Genomic DNA, 20,201 nt, shown 5'->3' on the forward strand with positions numbered 1-20,201 from the left:
ATGCTAAAGAGCCCAACCGTTCTCATTGTGCGGGCTTACAGGTGGCTATTGCACCCATCATGGCCAGCCATTGCCCAGTAATGATTGCCCATTTCCCCCTGGACAGAAAGGGTGGGAATGTTGAGGTGGTTAGTTTAGTTTAATTTAGTTTGGAGATACAGCGTGCAAACAGGCCCTTCAGCCCACCGAGTTCATGCCAACTAGCGATCCCTGCACACCAATGCTATCCTACACACACACACCAGGGACAATTTGCAGTTTTCCCAGGGCCAATTAGCCTACAAACCTGTGTCTCTGGAGTGTGGGAGGAAACCGGAGCTCCCGGAGAAAACCCACGCAGGTCAAGGGGAGAAGGTGCAAACTCCATACAGACAACACCCGTGGTCAGAATCGAACCTGGGTCTCTGTCGCTGTGAGGCAGTAACTCTACCGCTGGGCCACCAGGCCGCACTCTAGATGGGGGTAGGGGGATTGGTAACCAGTGCATGGTTTTGTGTACCAGAAGTCTCACTTGCTGTTTCTCCATCCAGGCAGATGCGCCAGGAGATCCGGCAGAGGCAGGAGCAGAAAGAATTTCTTCTTAAAGGGCGGAAGTGCCTCGAAAAGAACCTGCGGGGAGAGTCCCAGATCCAGAAGAATCCCTCTCCGTTGATCTTGGTGAAACCAAAGTCACCAGAGGAGCTGCAGATGCTTATTCCCTCCACTCCTGTAACTATTTCACTTTGTTGATGTGCAAAATGGTTTTGAGACAAGACATGGACTGACTGGTGACTTGTATTGGATGCCCGCACCGTCTAAAGGGCCCTCCTGTTGCGTGAGGGGGTGGTGGCTTGGTGGTTTTCTACATCGTCTGTGGCCTCTTTCTGAACTCAGAGAGCCGCTCGCTCTGAGGCCTCGTGGATGTCAGGCTGTTTTGTGGAAGGTTATTCCCTGGCTGGTAGTTATCCACAGGGCAGCACGGCATTGCCAGGTGGGAGGAGTTCCTGCCCCTTTGCAGGGCCTTCTTTCAAAGTAAACACAAAGTGCTGGAGTAACTCACTGGGTCAGGCAGCGATCTCTGGAGAACATGGATATGTGACGTTTCGCATCAAAACCCTTCTCCAGACTGATTGTGGGGTGGGGGGAGAAGAAAGCTGGAAAAGGGGAGAGGCAGGATGAAGTATGGCATATATTAGGTTGACATTAGCAAGGGGGAGTTTGGATTGGTAGATGATTGGGATGAAGGCCAGAGATAAGAAAGGTGAGACACTAGGACGTACTTTTAGAATGGAGATGAGGAGGAATTTCCTTCACCAGAGGTTGGTGATCCTGTGGAATCCGTGGAGGCCAAGACATTGTGTATTTTGAAAGGAGAGATTAGCGGGTACCTAATTAGTATGGGTGTCAAAGGTTATGGGAGAGAAGGCAGGAGAATCGGGTTGAGAGGGGGAAAGATAGATCAGCCATGGATGAATGGCAGAGTTGACTGGATGGGCCAAATAGACTAATTATGACATGAGCTTATGAAAATTGGAGAACTCAATGTCCATACCATTGGGTTGTAAGCCAACCAAGCTGAACATGAGATGATGGTCCTCCAGTTTGCGTGTGGCCTCACTCTGGCAATGGAGGAGGCCCAGGACAGAAAGGTCAGCGTGGGAATGGGAAAGGGAAAGGGGAGTTAAAAATGGTTAGCAAAAGGTTATCCTTTGGCCCGAACAGTCATGATTTATGGGGGCTCTGAAGTAGTCAAGTCAAGTTGAGTTTATTGTCCCACGTGCAAGAACAGGTACGATGAAGAACTTAATGTTTAAGAAGGAACTGCAGATGCTGGAAAATCGAAGGTACACAAAAAAGCTGGAGAAACTCAGCGGGTGCAGCAGCATCTATGGAGCGAAGGAAATAGGCAACGTTTCGCGCCAAAACCCAAAGGAAATAGGCAACGTTTCTGGCCGAAACCCAAAGGAAATAGGCAAAGTTTCGGCCCGAAACTTTGCCTATTTCCTTTGGGTTTCGGCCCGAAACGTTGCCTATTTCCTTTGCTCCATAGATGCTGCTGCACCCGCTGAGTTCCTCCAGATTTTTTGTGTACCTACGATGAAGAACTTGTTGCAGAAGCATCACATGCAGCATACACACAGACAAACACACACTTGAATGGTCTTGCTCCATGCCTATTCAAGAACCATACAAATGACCAGACCCAAATATTTGCTCTCCTGAAGACATTGAGAAACATTCGTGTTTTATGACAATCCAGTATGTCTTGTGGGTCATTAGGGTTGTCTGGTTTGTTGGTCCCGGATTATGAACTGAATTTAAATTCCACAGCTGCTTTGGTGGGATTTAAAGATTCCTTAGTCAAGAAATGTACCACCAAATATGTCTACCCTAATTTGGCCACCCCTTTATCCTGGTTCCAGATTTGCCCATTTGCGGAGTCATCATACTCATAGTCATATGCCGCCGCACAGCACAGAAACGGGCCCTTCGGCCCAACTCGCCCATGCCGACCAAGATGCCCCATCTAAGCTTGTCACAATTGGCCCTGATACCTCTAAACCTTTCCTGTCCATGTTCGTGTCTTAAATGTTGTCATAGTACCTGCTTTTTAAATACCTCCTCTGGAAGCTCGCTCTATATACCCACCGCCCTGAGTGGTAAAGTTGCCTCTCACATTCATATTCAATTTTGCCCATCCCACATCAAACCAATGTCCTCTAGTTTTTGATTTCCCGACCCTGGGCAAAAGACTATATATTCTCCTTCTGATTTTAGATACCTCCTTTTAGATCACCCCGAGCCTGCCCAACCTCGCCACCCTTCCACCGCCACCCTCCGCTTCCTTTCATGATCCACTCCGAACAGCTCTGTGTCGAGCCTTCTCAGGTTCCTTCTGCTGCCACAGGGTTTTTATTTTCCAAATGTTGATCACTACAGACCCCAACCTGCTGAACCCCGCTCTGAACTCTCTCTAGAATAACTGCAGCCCCTCTTCCTTAAAGAGACTAACGAGGCAATCTAGATGCATTCTTAAAGAGGCATTCCAGATGCAACTTCACATTGCCTCGTGCAGTTGTACTTCCATTTCTAGACCACCAAGATACATTCCATTCACCTTCCTCATGATCTGCTGTATTTGCATGCTCTTTTTTCCCTTTTCTCTCTCTCCCTCTCTCCCTCTCGCCTTCCCCCTCTCTCCCTCTCTCCCTCCCTATCTCCCTCTCTCCCTCCCTTTCTCTTTCTCCCCCTCCCTCTGCCCCTACTCTTCCCCCTTTCTCCTCCCCTCTCTCCCTCTCCCTCTCTCCCTCTCTCCCTCTCTCCCTCTCTCCCTCTCTCCCCTCATCCCTCTCTCCCTCTCCCCCTCCCTTTCTCTTTCTCCCCCTCCCTCTTTCTCACCCTCTCTCTGCCCCTTTCTCTTCCCCCTTTCTCCTCTCCCTCTCTCCCTCTCTCCCTCTCTCCATCTCCCTCTCTCCCTCCCTTTCACTTTCTCCCCCTCTCTCTGCCTCTTTCTCACCCTCTCTCTGCCCCTTTCTCTTCCCCCTTTCTCCTCCCCTCTCCCCCTCTCCCCCACTCTCCCTCTCCCCCCTCTCTGTTTCTCTCTCTCTCTCTGTCTCTCCCCTTTCTTTCCCCCCCCTCTCTCTCTCTTTCTCTCCATTTAAACAAATAGTCCACAAATAACCACCCATGCCCCCACATTATAGTCCCACTCACCCACAGAACTTTACATTGAAGGAAATATCCACCTCCCTTTTGAGAACTCCTACTGATTCTGCTGTTTTTGTTTGCTCTTTCACAGAGTGCTTTCCAAATTACAACAACTTACTACGTTACAAAGAATCGTCTTCACTTCCACTCTGGCCCAGCCTAACCAGAGGTTCAGGCTGAACAAGAATACTGGGCAGAAATCCAGAAACTGGAAGATCAGTAACCAGTGGAAACAGATATATGGCGTTTTAAGAATCTGCTTCCTCTGGTTACCTAAACCCTCCTGCCGTTAGAAGCAATTTCTCTTAACTTACTTTTTTTCAAAAACCCTCCATCATTTTGATCACCTCTAATAAATCTGCTTTTATCCCTTGTCTCAAAGAAGAACAAACCTGGTGCTTCTCAAGTCTCACCACATAAATGGTCCCCTCATCCACGTTCTGGCTATTCACTGACCTGTTCCGGCATCAGGAGCAGCATTATATGTGGTCATGTTATAACCTAATATTATTGAAATAAATCTTATAATACATTATCTTACTGAGCTTGTGTCATTGTAATGGATTCCTCCACATCCTCTCTGAGTCTTTGATGCAAAAATGAATGATATGCTGTAAACTTCAGGCATGTTTTGCACATTCACACAAGTATGCTGACAGCGGCTGCCAAGACTGTGTGTGTGTGTGTGTGTGTGTGTGTGTGTGTGTTGAATGTTTAAAAATGACATTTGTTTAAAGCCAAGTTTTTCTTTCTAGACTAGCCAAGTTGCAGTAACAGTCTCCAGTGCAAGCCAGCAGCAAGTGGGCGAAGCGGGGAAAGAGGACGCGGAGATTAGGAGCGAACTGTCTCCGGGCAGCGCAGATGTCGACTCGGGACCGGTGGCCGAAGAGCAGGATCCCGAACCCAAAGCCTTCGCCACCGAATGCTCCCCGGAAATCCAAAGCCGATCCCAGGTGGAGCGGAAGGAGCTGGGCCAGAGGCTGGAGCAGCCGGAAGGCCCAGTGGCAACCTCGGCTGTGCTAGTTGTCGAAGAGCAGGATCCTGAACCAAAAGCCTTCGGCACCGAATGCTCCCCGGAAATCCAAAGCCGATCCCAGATGGAACCGAAGGAGCTGGACCAGAGGCCGGAGCAGCCGGAAGGCCCAGTGGAAATCTCGGCTGAAGCACAACCAGAGGAGGATGCTGAGACATTACCAGTATCCCAGTCAGAGGCATTTGTCCAAACGCTCCAGAGCTCGGCTGAGGAAGAGGTTCGAAGGCAGACTTTGTCAGACGTCAGCGGCCAGATTTTGTCAGAGAGCTCAGACAAGGTTCATCGGGAAGCTGCGGACAAGTCCCGGCCAGACACCCATGACCAGTCTCAAGCAAAGGCCTGTAATCAGCCCCAGGCAGAGTTTCAAGAGCAGAGCCAGCCAGAGGCCCGAGGCCGTGGCCAGTCACCGCCCCAGTGCCAGATGCAACTGGAGGACCTCGACCAACCTCTTCAGGAGGCCCTGGATCAGGCTGAGTCAGAGAGTTGTGGCCAGACTCGAGTAGGCGCTAGAGGCCAGGCCCATGAAGAAGAAGCCTGTGACGAGATCCATGCTGAAGCCTGCGATCAGATTCAAGACCAGCTTCGAGATGAGGCCCAGAGCGGTGCCAAAAGTGCCGTGAACCATGGTCATTCTCAGGTCTGTGACCATCTTCGCCAGGAGGCTGGAGACCAAGTTGAGCCTCAATCCCTGCACCATCCTCAGTCAGAGGCCCAGAACCAAGACCAGGCCTGGATTCAGGCGCATCTGAAGGGCCATGGCCAGGGTGAGGCAAGCGCCCAAGACCAACTTCTGCACAAGGCCCAAAACCAGGTTTGCGATCAGGTCGAAATCTTGGCCAAGCACGAGACCCATGGTCAAGTTAATCTTGAGGGCAAAGAACAACAACCTCACCATGAGGCCCAAGCCCGACTTCATGGCGAGGTCCAAGAATTGGATCAGCATGAGGGCCAGGACCATGAGGCCAATGACCATTTTCATCGTGAAGCCCAAGATCAGGTTCATCATGAATCCCAGGGCCTGGATCAGCAGGAGCTCCAAGACCCGGTCCAACTGGAGTCCCAGATACAGAAGGGGACACACACAGGATCCCAGGCAGCATACAATAAAATATTAGACGCACAGCCAGTGGATCAGTTGGACACCATGGCCCAGACCCAAAGGGAAATTCAAGAACAACAAGCGGACCAATCCCAACCAGAGGCCCAGGCTCAGCATGAGGCCCAACTGGACGAAGGGCAACTTCAACCTAGAAACAAATTTCCAATGGAGATCAATGTACAGCCCATGATATGGGCCCAGCCGGCATTTATTTCACCCAAAGAGAATGTGACCAGTGTAAGCATGAGTAGCCTTTTTACCAGGTTCTTCCATTCTGTGGGATTTATTTTCTAATCTTTAAAGAAATATTCTTCAAAGGACAAAGAAACGTGGGGGGGACCTCATTGAAACTTACCGAAGCGTGAAAGGCCTGGAGAGAGTGGATGTGGAGAGGATGTTTCCACTAGTGGGAGAGTCTAGGACCAGAGGCCATAGCCTCAGAATAAAAGGACGTACCTTTAGAAAAGAGATGAGGAGGAATTGATTTAGTCAGAGAGTGTGGAATCTGTGGAATTCATTGCCATAGAAGGCCGAGGAGGCACTCTGCCTGAGACTGATTTAAGGCGGAGGTTGATGGATTCTTGATTAGTATGGGTGTTGGGTTATGAGGAGAAGGCAGGAGAATGGGGTTGAAAGGGAAAGATCGATTAGCCATCGTTGAATGGTGGAGTAGACTTGATGGGCTGAATGGCCTAATTCTGCTCCTATATAGCTTATGAATGTGAATGGGGGGGGTGCTGATATTTAGCAGAATTATCTACATTTAAGGAGAGAGAGAAGCATAGATTTCTAGTACCGTTAGATTAGTATCTAATTGGCAAGGTGGCCACTTGAGTCCATGCAAGCTCCTCATAGAATGACCTCATCATTTTCATCCCTCTGGTCTTTATCCAAGGTGACGGTTGACTATCCTCTTGTTAAGCTTATTAGTGATTCTGGAACACCATAGAGGCTCATCGGGACACAACCATAACTAGGCTGGGTTGGGGGCCATTAATAAATCTTTGCCATAGACCATTAAAGGATGAGCCGGGCAGATAAAGTGAAGAGTCTTCAATTAGCTGTTAAGCTTTGGATTCCCCAACATACCTGGCATCACACCACCAGGTTGCATGCTTGTGTCTCAGACCGGGAATGTGTGTGGGGTGGGGGCGGGGGGGTGGGGGAGGGGGGGCACAAGAGGGAGATTGGCAGATTGGACAGTGTTTGAATGGTGGACGAGGGGATCAGGAGACCAGCAATGTTTGGGTGATGCGGGGGCGTTGGGACACCATGAATCTGGGAAGTGCGAGCCAGACCCGCGTGTCTTTACCCAGGAGAGTAATACCCTCCAACTTCCTGACTCCAGAAGATGAATGGTGGGGAAAGCCACGAGGGGACCATTTGGGGGGCGGCGGCGGGTAGAGTGTCGCTGCCTGACAGTGCCAGTGTCCAGGGCTGGATCCTGACTACTGGTCCTTGTCTGTACAGAGTTTGTGCGTTCCAGAGTGGTGAATCTCTGGAATTCTCTGCCGCAGAAGGTAGTTGAGGCCAGTTCATTGGCTATATTTAAGAGGGAGTTAGATGTGGCCCTTGTGGCTAAAGGGATCAGGGGGTATGGAGAGAAGGCAGGTACAGGATACTGAGTTGGATGATCAGCCATGATCACATTGAATGGCGGTGCAGGCTCGAAGGGCCGAATGACCTACTCCTGCACCTATTTTCTATGTTTCTATGTTTCTATGTTCTCCCTGTGACCGCGTGGGTTTTTCCCTGGTGCTCCGGTTTCCTCTCACATTGCAAAGACGCGCGGGTTTTTGTAGGTTTCTCGTGTTCTGTAAAATTGTCCCTAGTGTGCAGGGTCGAACTAGTGTAGGGGTGATCGTTGGTCGGCATGGACAGGTGGGAGCAAGGGCCTGTTTCCACGCTGTGTCTCTGAACTTAATTAATGGGCAATGTTAGGTTGGTGGCAAGGTTTGTTCAGAAGATAAGTCAATGGATGGACTAGCATAATGGTGACGTGGCAGGTTAGCTGCTCAGTGCCTGAGTTTGAGCGGTCACAGGGTCAGGGGGCTGTGTGGTTCTGGGTCCTGGGTGGCTCAGCTTATTGCTCAGAGGCTGCTTGTCCAGAGATACAAGGTTAGTGACTCGCTGATAGGCATCCCAGTTTGTGCTGAACTGAGAAGAACAACAACAGTGCCTTGGACTGACTAGTGATTATTGCTCCTAGCGACAGAGTCATAGAGCGTAGAAACAGGCCCTCCGGCTCAACTTGCCCACACCGACCAGCATGTCCCATCTACACTAGTCCAACCTGCCTGCATTCAGCCCATTCCCTCTAAACCTGTCAATAGACAATAGACAATAGGTGCAGGAGTAGGCCATTTGGTGCAGGAGTAGGCCATTTGGCCCTTCGAGCCAGCACCGCCATTCAATGTGATCATGGCTGATCATCCCCAATCAGTATCCCGTTCCTGCCTTCTCCCCATATCCCCTGACTCCGCTATTTTTAAGAGCCCCATCTAGCTCTCTCTTGAAAGCATCCAGAGAACCTGCCTCCACCGCCCTCAGAGGCAGAGAATTCCACAGACTCACCACTCTCTGTGAGAAAAAGTGTTTCCTCGTCTCCGTTCTAAACGGCTTACTCCTTATTCTTAAACTGTGGCCACTGGTTCTGGACACCCCCAACATCGGGAACTTGAGGTGTGTCCAAGCCCTTAACAATCTTACATGTTTCAATGAGATCACCTCTCATCCTTCTGAACTACAGATTGTACAAGCCCAGCCGCTCCATTCTCTCAGCATATGACAGTCCCGCCATCCCTGGAATTAACCTTGTAATCCTACGCTGCACTCCCTCAATAGCAAGAATGTCCTTCCTCAAATTAGGGGACCAAAACTGCACACAATACTCCAGGTGTAGTCTCACTAGGGCTCTGTCCTATCTCTGTACCTGTCTAAATGTTTCTTAAACGTTGTGGTAGTACCTGCCTCGATTATCTCCTCCTGCATCTCGTTCCATGCACCTTCCACACTTTGTGCGAAAAAGTTATCCCTCAGCATACTCAATATTCTGACAGGTGAAGACCAATGTGCCAATAGTCTTTTTGACCACCCTCTCTACCTCTGATGCCACTTTCAATGAACTATCTACCTGCACTCCTAGATCCCTCTGCTCTACAACACTCCCTACCATTCACTCCCTACTCCTCCCCATGTTGGTCTTGCCAAAATGTAACGTGTGTCTGGTGTGACACAAACTTACAAACTGGTATTGGTTCAATATTGTCTGTGTACCGAGACACAGAGATTGTTTGTGTGCGGATCAGTGAAATCATACATATATGAGTGCAATCAAGTCAAACACAAGTACATCAGGTGGTGCAAAGAGAAAAATACCAGAGTGTGGAATATCTTGTAACAACATTATTGAGTTACATTTGTCATTATTGCCATTATTGTGTTTAAAAAAAAAAAAAAGTATTTTCAATTGCATTGCCCTGAAAACAAGTGTACTGCAATTGAATTTCCAAACAAAGAGTTGTTGGCATATTGCAGCGCTCGAAATCCAGGGGCTTGAATTAAATTCTGTGCAGTAGAAAACAGGAGGACAAATCTCACACTGGCAGGTGGAGAATTTGAATTCAGTTTAAAAATTGCAATAGTTTTGAAAATGCAAGACACTGATGCAGACTATAAGAGCGGGCATGGTGGCTCAGCGGTAGAGTTGCTGCCTCTCAGCTCCCTGGGTTGATCCAGACTACAGGTGCTGTTTGTATTTAGAGTTAGCATGTTCACCCTTGTGACCACGTGGGTTTCCACCGGGAGCTCCGGTTTCCTCCCACACTCCAAAGACGTGCAGGTTGATTGGATTTGGTAAATTTTTAATCCTTCGTGTAGGCGTAGTCCTAGTGTACGGGGTGATTGCTGGTCAGCGTGGACCGAAGGGCCTGTTTTCGTGCTGTATCTCTACAGTCTAAAGTCTAAACTAGTGTCTGGCAACCGTCGGTCGGCATGGACTCGGTGTGTGGAAGGGTCTGTAACCATGCCGTATCTCCAAACTTGATGGACTTGCTCTTGGTCGGTACTTTAATGATCCTATGACTGGGCGATTTTAAATAAAATGCACGTGTCAGTAAACGAGTGACAGCAAAAGTGCAACCGAAAGCCCTTGGTTGACTTCTGCACTTCGGTGCAGGAAAGCTCTGTTCTGGTTCAGAATTAAAGATGGCTGGGGTAGAAACTTTCTCTCTCATAAAGTCATAATCATAGAATGATACAGGGTGGAAACAGGCCCTTCGGTCCAACTCGCCCACACTGCCTACAATGTCCCAGCTACACTAGTCCCACTTAGAAACATAGAAACATAAAAATTAGGTGCCATTCGGCCCTTCGAGCCTGCACCGCCATTCAATATGATCATGGCTGATCATCCAACTCAGTATCCTGTACCTGCCTTCTCTCCATACCCCCTGATCCCTTTAGCCACAAGGGCCACATCTAACTCCCTCTTAAATATAGCCAATGAACTGTGGCCTCAACTATCTTCTGTGGCAGAGAATTTCAGAGATTCACCACTTGCCTGCGCTTGGTCCATATCCCTCCAAACCTGTCCCATCCATGTACCTATCTAACTGTTTCTTAAACAATGGGATGGTCCCAGCCTCAACTACTTCCTCTGGCAGTTCATTCCACACACCCACCACCCTCTGTGTGAAGACGTTACCCCTCAGATTCCTATTCAATCTTTTCCCCCTTCACCTTGAACCTATGTCCTCTGGTCCTCGATTCCCCTACTCTGGGCAAGAGACTCTGTGCGTCTCCCTGATCTATTCCTCTCATGATTGCACAGTGAACGTCTGGAATCCACTGCTCCTGAAGGTGGTGGAAGGCAGGCAGATAATTCAATATATTTATGGTGGAGATAGGTGGAATTGAGGAGGTGGAATTGAGAGTCATGGGGCTGGCACAGAGGCAGAGTTGAGGCCAGCATAGCCCAGCCATGATTATATTAATTGGATCATAAGATCATAAGTGATAGAAGTAGATTTAGGCCATTCAGCCCATCGTCCACTCTGCCATCTACCTCTCCCTCCTAACCCCATTCTCCTGCCTTCTCCCCATATCCTCTGACACCCGTGCTAATCTATCTCTTCCTTAAATATATTCACTGATTTGACCTCCACAGCCTTCTGTGGCAAAGAATTCCACAGATTCCCCTCCCTCTGACTGAAGAAATTCCTCCTCATCCCCCTCCTAAAAGAACGTCTTTTAATTCTGAGGCTGTGACCTCTAGTCCTAGACTCTCCCACTAGTGGATGCATCCTCTCCACATCCACTCTATCCGCAGGCTCGAAGGGCCGAATGCCCTACTCCTGCACCTATTTTCTATGTTTCTATGTTTCTAACAAACATTCCAGTAGAGTATCACCATACCACCGGCAATTAGTAATTGTACTGAAATAGTCTACTGAGCCCGCAGGCAAGAGGCACCATGCTTGGCGCCTTTTTCCAAGTCCAATCTATGGCCTAGTTCTGAGCGGTGGTCGATTAAGGCGAACCCCAGGGTTCCCCAATGCCTCCAGCCATCACCTTCCCATGGTCTTTAAGAAGGAACTGCAGATGCTGGAAAATCGAAGGTAGACAAAAGTGCTGGAGAAACTCAGCGGGTGCAGCAGCATCTATGGAGCGAAGGAAATAGACAACGTTTCGGGCCAAAACCCCTTCTTCAGACTGATGTAGGGGGTGGGGGGAAGGGGGGGTGGGGGAGAAGAAAGGAGAAAGGAGGAGGAGCCCGAGGGCTGAGGGAGAGCTGAGAAGGGGAGGAGACAGCAAGGGCTACCGGAAATTGGTGAAGTCGATGTTTATGTCGCTAGGGTGCAGACTGCCCAAGCGGAATATGAGGTACTGCTCCTAACCCTAACCCTACATCAGTCTGAAGAAGGGTTTCGGCCCGAAACGTTGCCTATTTCCTTCGCTCCATAGATGCTGCTGCACCCGCTGAGTTTCTCCAGCACTTTTGTCTGCCTTTCCATTGTCGACCAGCAACCAACGTCCCCTCCTTGCCCGTCCACCTTTGTTCACCGGGGGTGGGCCGCTTGGGGCGGCTGACCTCGAGGGCGCAGTCGTCCCGACCCCGGTTCCCACTCCTACCGGCCTCTCTCCTCTCCCGTCGTGACCGTCGTCGCCGGCTCCATCCCTGGTCTTCGGGGGATGAGCAGGGACGGCTCGGGGGGGGGGCTTCCCCCTCTTCCTGGCCGGGGTGGGCTTCACTTGTCCGGCACCGGTGGGCCGGGGTCTTTTTGAGGTGGGAGACGGAATACATTCACTGTCGGGCCGTTGAAAGATACAGCCCGGAAACAGACCCCTTCTGACCACGCCGGCCAACAATCACCCATTCATACTAGTTGTATGTTATCCCACTTGGGGCAAGTTACAGAAGCCAATTAATGTCTTTGGGAAACCAAGGCACCTGGAGGAAACACAAGCGGAACGGTGGCGCAGCGGTAGAGTTGCTGCCTTACAGCGCTAGCAGCTCCAGAGACCCGGGTTCGATCCCGACGACGGGTGCGGTCTGTACGGAGTTTGTACGTTCTCCCCCTAACCGCGCGGGTTTTCTCCGAGATCTTTTGCTTCCCCCCACACTCGAAAGACGTACAGGCTTGTAGCTCAATTGGCTTGGCATAAATTGCGTAAATTGTTCAGAGTGCGTGTAGGATGGTGTTACTGTGCGGGGATCGCTGGTCCGTGGGCCGAAGGGCCTGTTTCCACGCTGTGTCTCCAAACTAAACTAAACCTGAACAAGGAGAACTTGTAAACTCCGCACAGCCAGCACCTGAGGTCAGAATCGAACCTGGGTCTCTGGCACGGTGAGGTGGCATCCACACCCACTGCACCACCAATACTGACAGATACTTTCAACCTGTTTAGTGATGAACTTTTCTTGGTTACCATAGTGATGCTATTGGATGGGGTGCAATAATTTTGATCTAGTGGGCTAGTGAACCGCTTCAAACCCATTGCTATTGTTTCATCTCGGCCGTAACTTCAATCTGCATTTATTTTTTATCTCAGTCAGATATCTATGAAGAGATTGACAAGCAGAGCGAGATCAATGAGGAGGAGGCCAAGGGAGAGGACTCCTTAAGCAGCACGTCTCAGAAAAGCACAGAGCAGGTTCGGAGCTCAGGCCGATTGCAGCTTGAGACCCAGAGTTCCCTCAGGTTCCAGTTCTTGGCCAATGTCAAGCCCCAAGATCGTTCCGAGGTCCTGCCTTTAATTCCAGGTGGGCAGAAGGTGACGAAGGAGACCTTGAACACACCACTCGACGTTACCTTCACCTCACAGATGATCAGGAAGGTGTCCATGGCCCTGAGACGCAATCGCAACAAGGTGTGCCCGCCAAATGATATCAATTCCTTTGTGCGGACTAATGCCGCAGAGAACACGATGGAGGAGATTTCAAACTCGAGTGCGGATCAGCACGAGACAAACTGCAGCTGCTGGAGAAGAAGTAAGTGGCACACGAGCTTGTAACATTTTTCTTGAGGTGAAAAGCAACAGAGGGTCGATCACTGAAATAGTGGGACAAGGGTCAAGAGAATCAATTGTCCCTGACGGCGTAAACTGCCCATTTAGCACAGGGTCTGCTGACCAGTTGCAGGAAAGCCCCTGGTTCTGACTCATAAGTTCAAGGAGCAGAATTCGGCCATTCGGCCCATCAAGTCATTCAGTCGTGGCTGATCTATGTTTCCCTCTCAACTCCATTCTCCTGCCTTTGCCCCATGACCCTCGACACCTGTACTAATCAAGATTCTGTTAATCACCTTTAAAATATCCATTGACTTGGCCTTCAGAGCCATCTGTGTGCAATGAATTTTACAGATTCACCACTCTCTGTCTTTGAAGAAATTCCTTCTCATCTCCCTACTAAGGGCACCCTTTTTATTCTGAGGCTATGGCCTCTGGTCCCAGACTCTCCCACTAATGGAAACATCCTCTCCACATTCACTCTATCCAGGCCTTTCACTATTCGGTAAATTTCAATGAGGCCACGCCTCATCCTTCCAAACTCCAGCGAGTACAGGCCCAGTGCCTTCATACGCTCTTCATATGTTGACCCAGTCTTTCCTGGGATCATTCTCATAAACCTCGTATTCCAAGGTGGATTAGATTATCTAATACACCAACCGGACAGGATCAGCGATTTTTAACTCCCCAAACCAAAAAGCAGGTGGCGAAGTAGCATGTGGGATTATCTTCGAGAAATTGAGTCATTTTAACATCCAGTGTTTGTTGATGTTTCACTGTCCACGTGTCCACCTCAGAAAAGAACGCGAATTACTAAACAATTAACAGCTGAGAAAGAGGGCCAGGACTGGCCAGGACTGGACACGAGGCCTCTCTGTGTGCTCCACCTTTCAATATCATGGGCAATATTCTACATCTCTTTTCTTATAGAAACATAGAAATTAGGTGCAGGAGTCGGCCATTCGGCCCTTCGAGCCTGCACCGCCATTCAATATGATCATGGCCGATCATCCAACTCAGTATCCTGTACCTGCCTTCTCTCCATACCCCCTGATCCCTTTAGCCACAAGGGCCACATCTAACTCCCTCTTAAATATAGCCAATGATACAGGCCTCTCAATTCCAGAGATTCACCACTCTCTGTGTGAAAAATGTTTTTCTCATCTCGGTCCTAAAAGATTTCCCCCTTATCGTTAAACTGTGACCCCTTGTTCTGGACTTCCCCAACACCGGGAACAATCTTCCTGCATCACTCCTCATATCCCAATACTTCCCGAGTGAATGTCATTGGTCTCGACGTTGTTGGTTCAGTGACAGGGCATCCACAGGTCACTGGAGTCGTTGATTCTAAACAGACCATTAGTTGAAGAAACTTCTTGGTATTTCATCCCTGATTATCTGACCCCATTATCTGACACTAGCCTCTCTAGATCTTCCTTTCGCACCCACAACAAAAACAGCCTCACTCCACCTTCAATGTCAGGTAAGTTGTTACACTGATAATGACACAGAAGCAGGCCATTCGACCCAAAGGATTTGTGCTGCCTCCCATGGGAGCAAACTATTAGTTTTACCCTTATTTTCCAGCCTATTCACTCTCCTGCATGTCCCTGAACTCCCCTTTGCTCTTTATCCCATTGAATGTTTCAACGTGCTCGAAACCGAAACACCACCTATTCCTTTTCTACTGAGATGCTGTCTGACCCGATGAGTTAGTCTAGCTTTTTGTCTGATTCAAGGTTGAAGATTCAAGAGAGTTTATTGTCATGTGTCCCAGATAGGACAATGAAATTCTTGCTTTGCTTCAGCACATAGAACATAGTAGGCTTGAATAAATACAGAACAGAACAGATCAGTGTGTCCATATACCAATGAATATATATATTTACACACATAATTAAACAGATAAAGTGCAATGGGCTATTAATGGTCAGAGTTTTGTTTGAGTTGAGTTTAATAGCCTGATGGCTGTGGGGAAGTAGCTATTCCTGAACCTGGATGTTGCAGATTTCAGGATCCTGTACCTTCTACCTGAAGGCAGCGGAGAGATGAGTGTGTGGCCAGGATGGTGTGGGCCCTTGATGATGCTGGCAGCCTTTTTGAGGCAGCGACTGTGATAGATCCCCTCGATGGTAGGGAGGTCAGAGCCGATGATGGACTGGGCAGTGTTTACTACTTTTTGCAGTCTTTTCCGCTCCTGGGCGCTCAAGTTGCCGAACCAAGCCACGATGCAACTGGTCAGCATGCCCTCTACTGTGCACCTGTAGACGTTCGAGAGAGTCCTCCTTGACATACCGACTCTCCGTAATCTTCTCAGGAAGTAGAGGCGCTGATGTGCTTTCTTTATAATTGTATTAGTGTTCTCGGACCAGGAGAGATCTTCAGAAATATGCACGCCCAGGAATTTGAAGCTTTTGACCCTCTCCACCATCGACCCGTTGATATAAATGGGACTGTGGGTCCCCATCCTACTCCTTCCAAAGTCCACACTCAGTTCCTTGGTTTTGCTGGTGTTGAGGGCCAGGTTATTGTGCTGGCACCATATGGACAGTTGTTCGATCTCTCTTCTGTACTCTGACTCATCCCCATCAGTGATACGTCCCACAACAGTGGTGTCGTCAGCGAACTTGATGATGGAGTTCGTACTATGTCCGGCTACGCAGTCATGAGTATAGAGTGAGTACAGCAGGGGCTGAGCACGCAGCCTTGAGGTACCCCCGTGCTGATTGTTATCGAGGCTGACACTTTTCCACCAATATGGACAGACTGTGTTCTGTGGATGAGGAAGTCGAGGATCCAATTGCACAGGGATGCGCAGAGACCCAGTTCTGCAAGTTTGGTGACCAGCTTGGAGGGGATGATTGTATTAAATGCCGAGCTGTAATCAATGAATAACAGCCTGACATATGAGTTTTTGTTGTCCAAGTGGTCCAGAGCGGAGTGGAGGGCCAGCGAGATCGCATCCACCGTTGATCTGTTGTGGCGGTAAGCGAACTGCAGTGGGTCGAGGTTCTTGTCGAGGTAGGAGTTGATTTGCGCCATGATCAACCTCTAAAAGCACTACATCACCACCGGCGTTAGTGCCACTGGTCGATAGTCATTGGGGCACGTCACCTTGCTCTTCTTGGGCACCGGTATAATTGATGCCCTTTTAAAGCAGGTGGGAACCTCCGACCTCAGAAGTGAGAGGTTAAAAATGTCCGTAAAAACTCCCGCCAGTTGGTCCGCACAGGTTTTTAGAACACGACTGGGTATACCATCAGGTCCACGCTCGTTCCGAGGTCACCTTATTTTATGAGCATCCTCTGGTCATGGGATACACATGTTAGTTTATCAAACTTCTGCCTAAATTGCAGTGGACAATCAGACCAGCTCCATGGAAATTCCAGGTGGAGGAATCAGTGATGGTTTTATCATCTGAGTTTCACTAAGACATTGCAGTCATTTACTCTTGCTTGAGAGTGACCAGGGTGAGACTTGTCCGTGATTGTGTGCTGGTGGCCTTGCTGAGGCAGCTTGAGCTGTAGATGGGGGTCAGTGGAATGGACCTGGCTTGGTGTGATGGTCTGGGCTGTGTCTCCACAATCATCTGCAATTTCTTGCGGGCTTAGATGGAGCTGTTTCCAAAACATGCTATCATCATCTTCTTCTTCTTCTTCTTCTTCTTCTTCTTCTTCTTCTTCTTCTTCTTCTTCTTCTTCTTCTTCTTCTTCTTCTTCTTCTTCTTCTTCTTCTTCTTCTTCTTCTTCTTCTTCTTCTTCTTCTTCTTCTTCTTCTTCTTCTTCTTCTTCTTCTTCTTCTTCTTCTTCTTCTTCTTCTTCTTCTTCTTCTTCTTCTTCTTCTTCTCCTAAAGTTGTACGACAACTTGTTCTATTTGATCTTATTTGATTGTGCACGCCGGGTTGATTGCATTCGTCGAAACAGGGCGGAACACGTGAAGGTTGCAATCTCCCACCCCAGACCATGCTGTGATGCATCCCAAATAAAATGCTTTCTATGTCGCATCTGTCAAAGCTGATGAGGGTGGTCGGGGACATGCTGAACTTCCTAAGCCTTCTAAGGAAGTAGAAGCATTGGTGTGCTTTCCCCTTTCTGTGGTGGTTTAAGATGGCCATCTCGTACCATCTTCAGTCTGTCAATAAAGGATGGGCAATGAAATGCTGGCCTTCCCTCCAAAGCTATCATTTGTGTACGAAATTAATAAAACACTCGGATGTGTGCTAAATTTTATCACTGCTTTGTGGACTGAGGGGGAACTGAATTAATGAGTGATTAAAATCTTCAGCTTGCATGACAGACAGAATCTTCTGCATGGGTCGATTACGGGACAATGAGATGAAACCCTGTCTCAAGAACCAGCCCAAGCTCCGGAGAAGCAAAGTCACCGAAACGTTTCCAATCCCCGAGAGGGCGATTGAGGACAAGAGCCGACACAACCTGTGCGTGGTGTCATCCAAAGCTCCCACCATCCTACGCCTTGTCCATCCGACAACACTCAAGATTAGACAAAAGGATCACAACAACATTGGCAGGTAAAAGGTGAACACAGGAAATGTTATCGAGTTGCTCTCATGACCGGAACTGGGCAGCTTCACCCTTTTCCTCCTCGGTAGCTCGACGTCTTAATTCATTCCTTTTGCCTTTTGTTCAGATCTTTGACTCTCCATTTAACTGCTAACCCAATTTCTCCCAGTCATCTCTCCTCTCCGGTAGTGGGGAATTGTCTCATCCCATTCTGCCTCAGATATGCACACAAAGCCTTGCTATCTTTCTACACTGTCCGCATGCTAACCCAGATACCTGTCCACTGAAGGAATGTGGCAATGTTGGGAGAGAGGACTCAAGAGCTGCCAGCATTTGCCTCTCACCCTAAGATGGAGTCATACAGTGTGGAAACAGATCCCTTGGCTCAACATGCCCACACCGACCGACCGTGTCCATCTACACTAGTCCCGCGCCTGCGTTTGGCCCATATCCCCCTAAACCCGTCCCATCCATGTACCTGTCTAATTGCTTCTTAAACTTTGTGATGGTCCCTGCTTCAACTACCTCCTTAGACAGCTCGTTCCATTCACCCACCACCCTTGTGTGAAAAGGTTACACCTCAAATCTTTCCCCCTTCACCTTAAACATATGTCCTCCAATTCTTGATTACCCTACTCTGGACAAGAGCCTCTGTGCGTCCACCCGATCTATTCCTCCCATGGTTTTACACACCTTTCTAAGATCACCCCTCATCCTCCTGCGCTCCAGGGGAATAGAATCCCAGCCGACTCAACCTCTCCCTATAGCTCAGACCCACGAGTCCCGGCAACTTCCTCGAAAATCTTCTCTGCATCCTTTCCAGCTTTCCAACATCTTTCCCATAACATGGTGCCCGGAACTGAAGACGATACCCTAAATGTGGCCACATCACGGTCTAATACAATTGCAACATGACCCAACTTCAATACGCAGTACTCCGACCGACGGGAGTTAATAAGAAGATTACAATAGATCTCTGTCAACTATCTCTCCTCCTTCCAGCTTCACCTCAGGGCGGTAGAATAGATTTCCCCCACTCATTGCGACAATGAAACATTATCCCTTTTCTCTTGCAGGCGATAAGCAGTCCACGTTGTCAATGAGCTGCAGAGGAATGACCTCAGGTGTTTCCACATCTGCAGAGCACTGACGTGACTGTTCATTCTCCAGCCCGCACTGTGAACCTCCTCGATGCAGAAAGCACTCGATGATATACTAATTTATCGAGTGGAAATTTTAGGCCTTTGCCCAGCACTTTTGAAAACATTTCTCTTTACAAAACGTATTAAATATATTTAATGGTTATGAAACTGCAATGCTGCATCAATTCTTTCGCCCTCCCCCGCAGAATATAGTGTTAGTATTATTTTATTTAGGTGGCTGAGGGAAGGTGGAAAGACTCAAACTCATTTACATTCTCCGACATTCCACTCTTCCTCTCTCCTGCTCCATGTATCAATTCTATCCAAAGTCTCTCCCAAACACTCACTCGCTTGTAGAAATCTGATCTTGCATCGGCAACAGCCTATCTTAGAACATTTGGAGTATTGTGTGCAGTTTTGGTCACCCCATTACAGGAAAGACATGGAGGCTTTGGAGAGGGTGCAGAGAGATAATAGACAATAGACAATAGGTGCAGGAGTAGCTCATTCGGCCCTTCGAGCCAGCACCGCCATTGATCATGGCTGATCATCCACATTCAGTACCCCATTCCTGCCTTCTCACCATATCCCCTGACTCCGCTGACGCTCTGAATTAGAGGATTTCAGCTACAGGGAGAGGTTGGATAGACATGGATTGTTTTCTCTGGAACATCAGAGGTTCAGGGGAGATTTGATAGAATTATATAAAATTACGAGAGGCATAGATAGGGTAGGCAGAACCTTTTTCCAGGTGCAACACTAGAAGGCATAGCTATGAGGCGAGAGGGGGGAAAGTTGAATGGAGATGTGCGGATCAAGTTGTTGTCATTGTGAAGGGGGCCTGGAACATATTGCCAGGGGTAGTGGTGGAGGCAGATACGATAGTGCAGTTTAAGAGGCTTTTAGATAGGCACGTGGAAGTGCATGAAACATATAAGATTGTTAAGGGTTTGGACACGCTAGAGGCAGGAAACATGTTCCCGATGTTGGGGGAGTCCAGAACCAGGGGCCACAGTTTAAGAATAAGGAGTAAGCCATTTAGAACGGAGACGAGGAAACACTTTTTCTCACAAAGAATGGTGAGTCTGTGGAATTCTCTGCCTCAGAGGGCGGTGGAGGCAGGTTCTCTGGATGCTTTCAAGAGAGAGCTAGATAGGGCTCTTAAAAATAGTGGAGTCAGGGGATATGGGGAGAAGGCAGGAACAGG

At 48.8% G+C, this 20,201-nt stretch overlaps 1 protein-coding gene across 1 annotated transcript in view; it reads left to right on the forward strand.

Annotated features, from left to right (window-relative positions):
* The window catches only part of ttll6 (tubulin tyrosine ligase like 6), a 51,189-nt gene extending 32,254 nt beyond the window's left edge, over positions 1–18,935 (forward strand). The window contains exons 10-14 of the mRNA XM_033034775.1: positions 531–708; positions 4,443–6,056; positions 12,873–13,311; positions 17,614–17,860; positions 18,929–18,935. Of these exons, the coding sequence (XP_032890666.1) occupies positions 531–708; positions 4,443–6,056; positions 12,873–13,311; positions 17,614–17,860; positions 18,929–18,935 (2,485 nt within the window). The remainder of the gene's footprint in view (positions 1–530; positions 709–4,442; positions 6,057–12,872; positions 13,312–17,613; positions 17,861–18,928) is intronic.
* The last annotated feature ends 1,266 nt before the right edge of the window (positions 18,936–20,201 follow it).

Source organism: Amblyraja radiata, chromosome 16 (genome assembly GCF_010909765.2).
Source record: "Amblyraja radiata isolate CabotCenter1 chromosome 16, sAmbRad1.1.pri, whole genome shotgun sequence".
In the NCBI taxonomy this organism is placed as follows: domain Eukaryota; kingdom Metazoa; phylum Chordata; class Chondrichthyes; order Rajiformes; family Rajidae; genus Amblyraja; species Amblyraja radiata.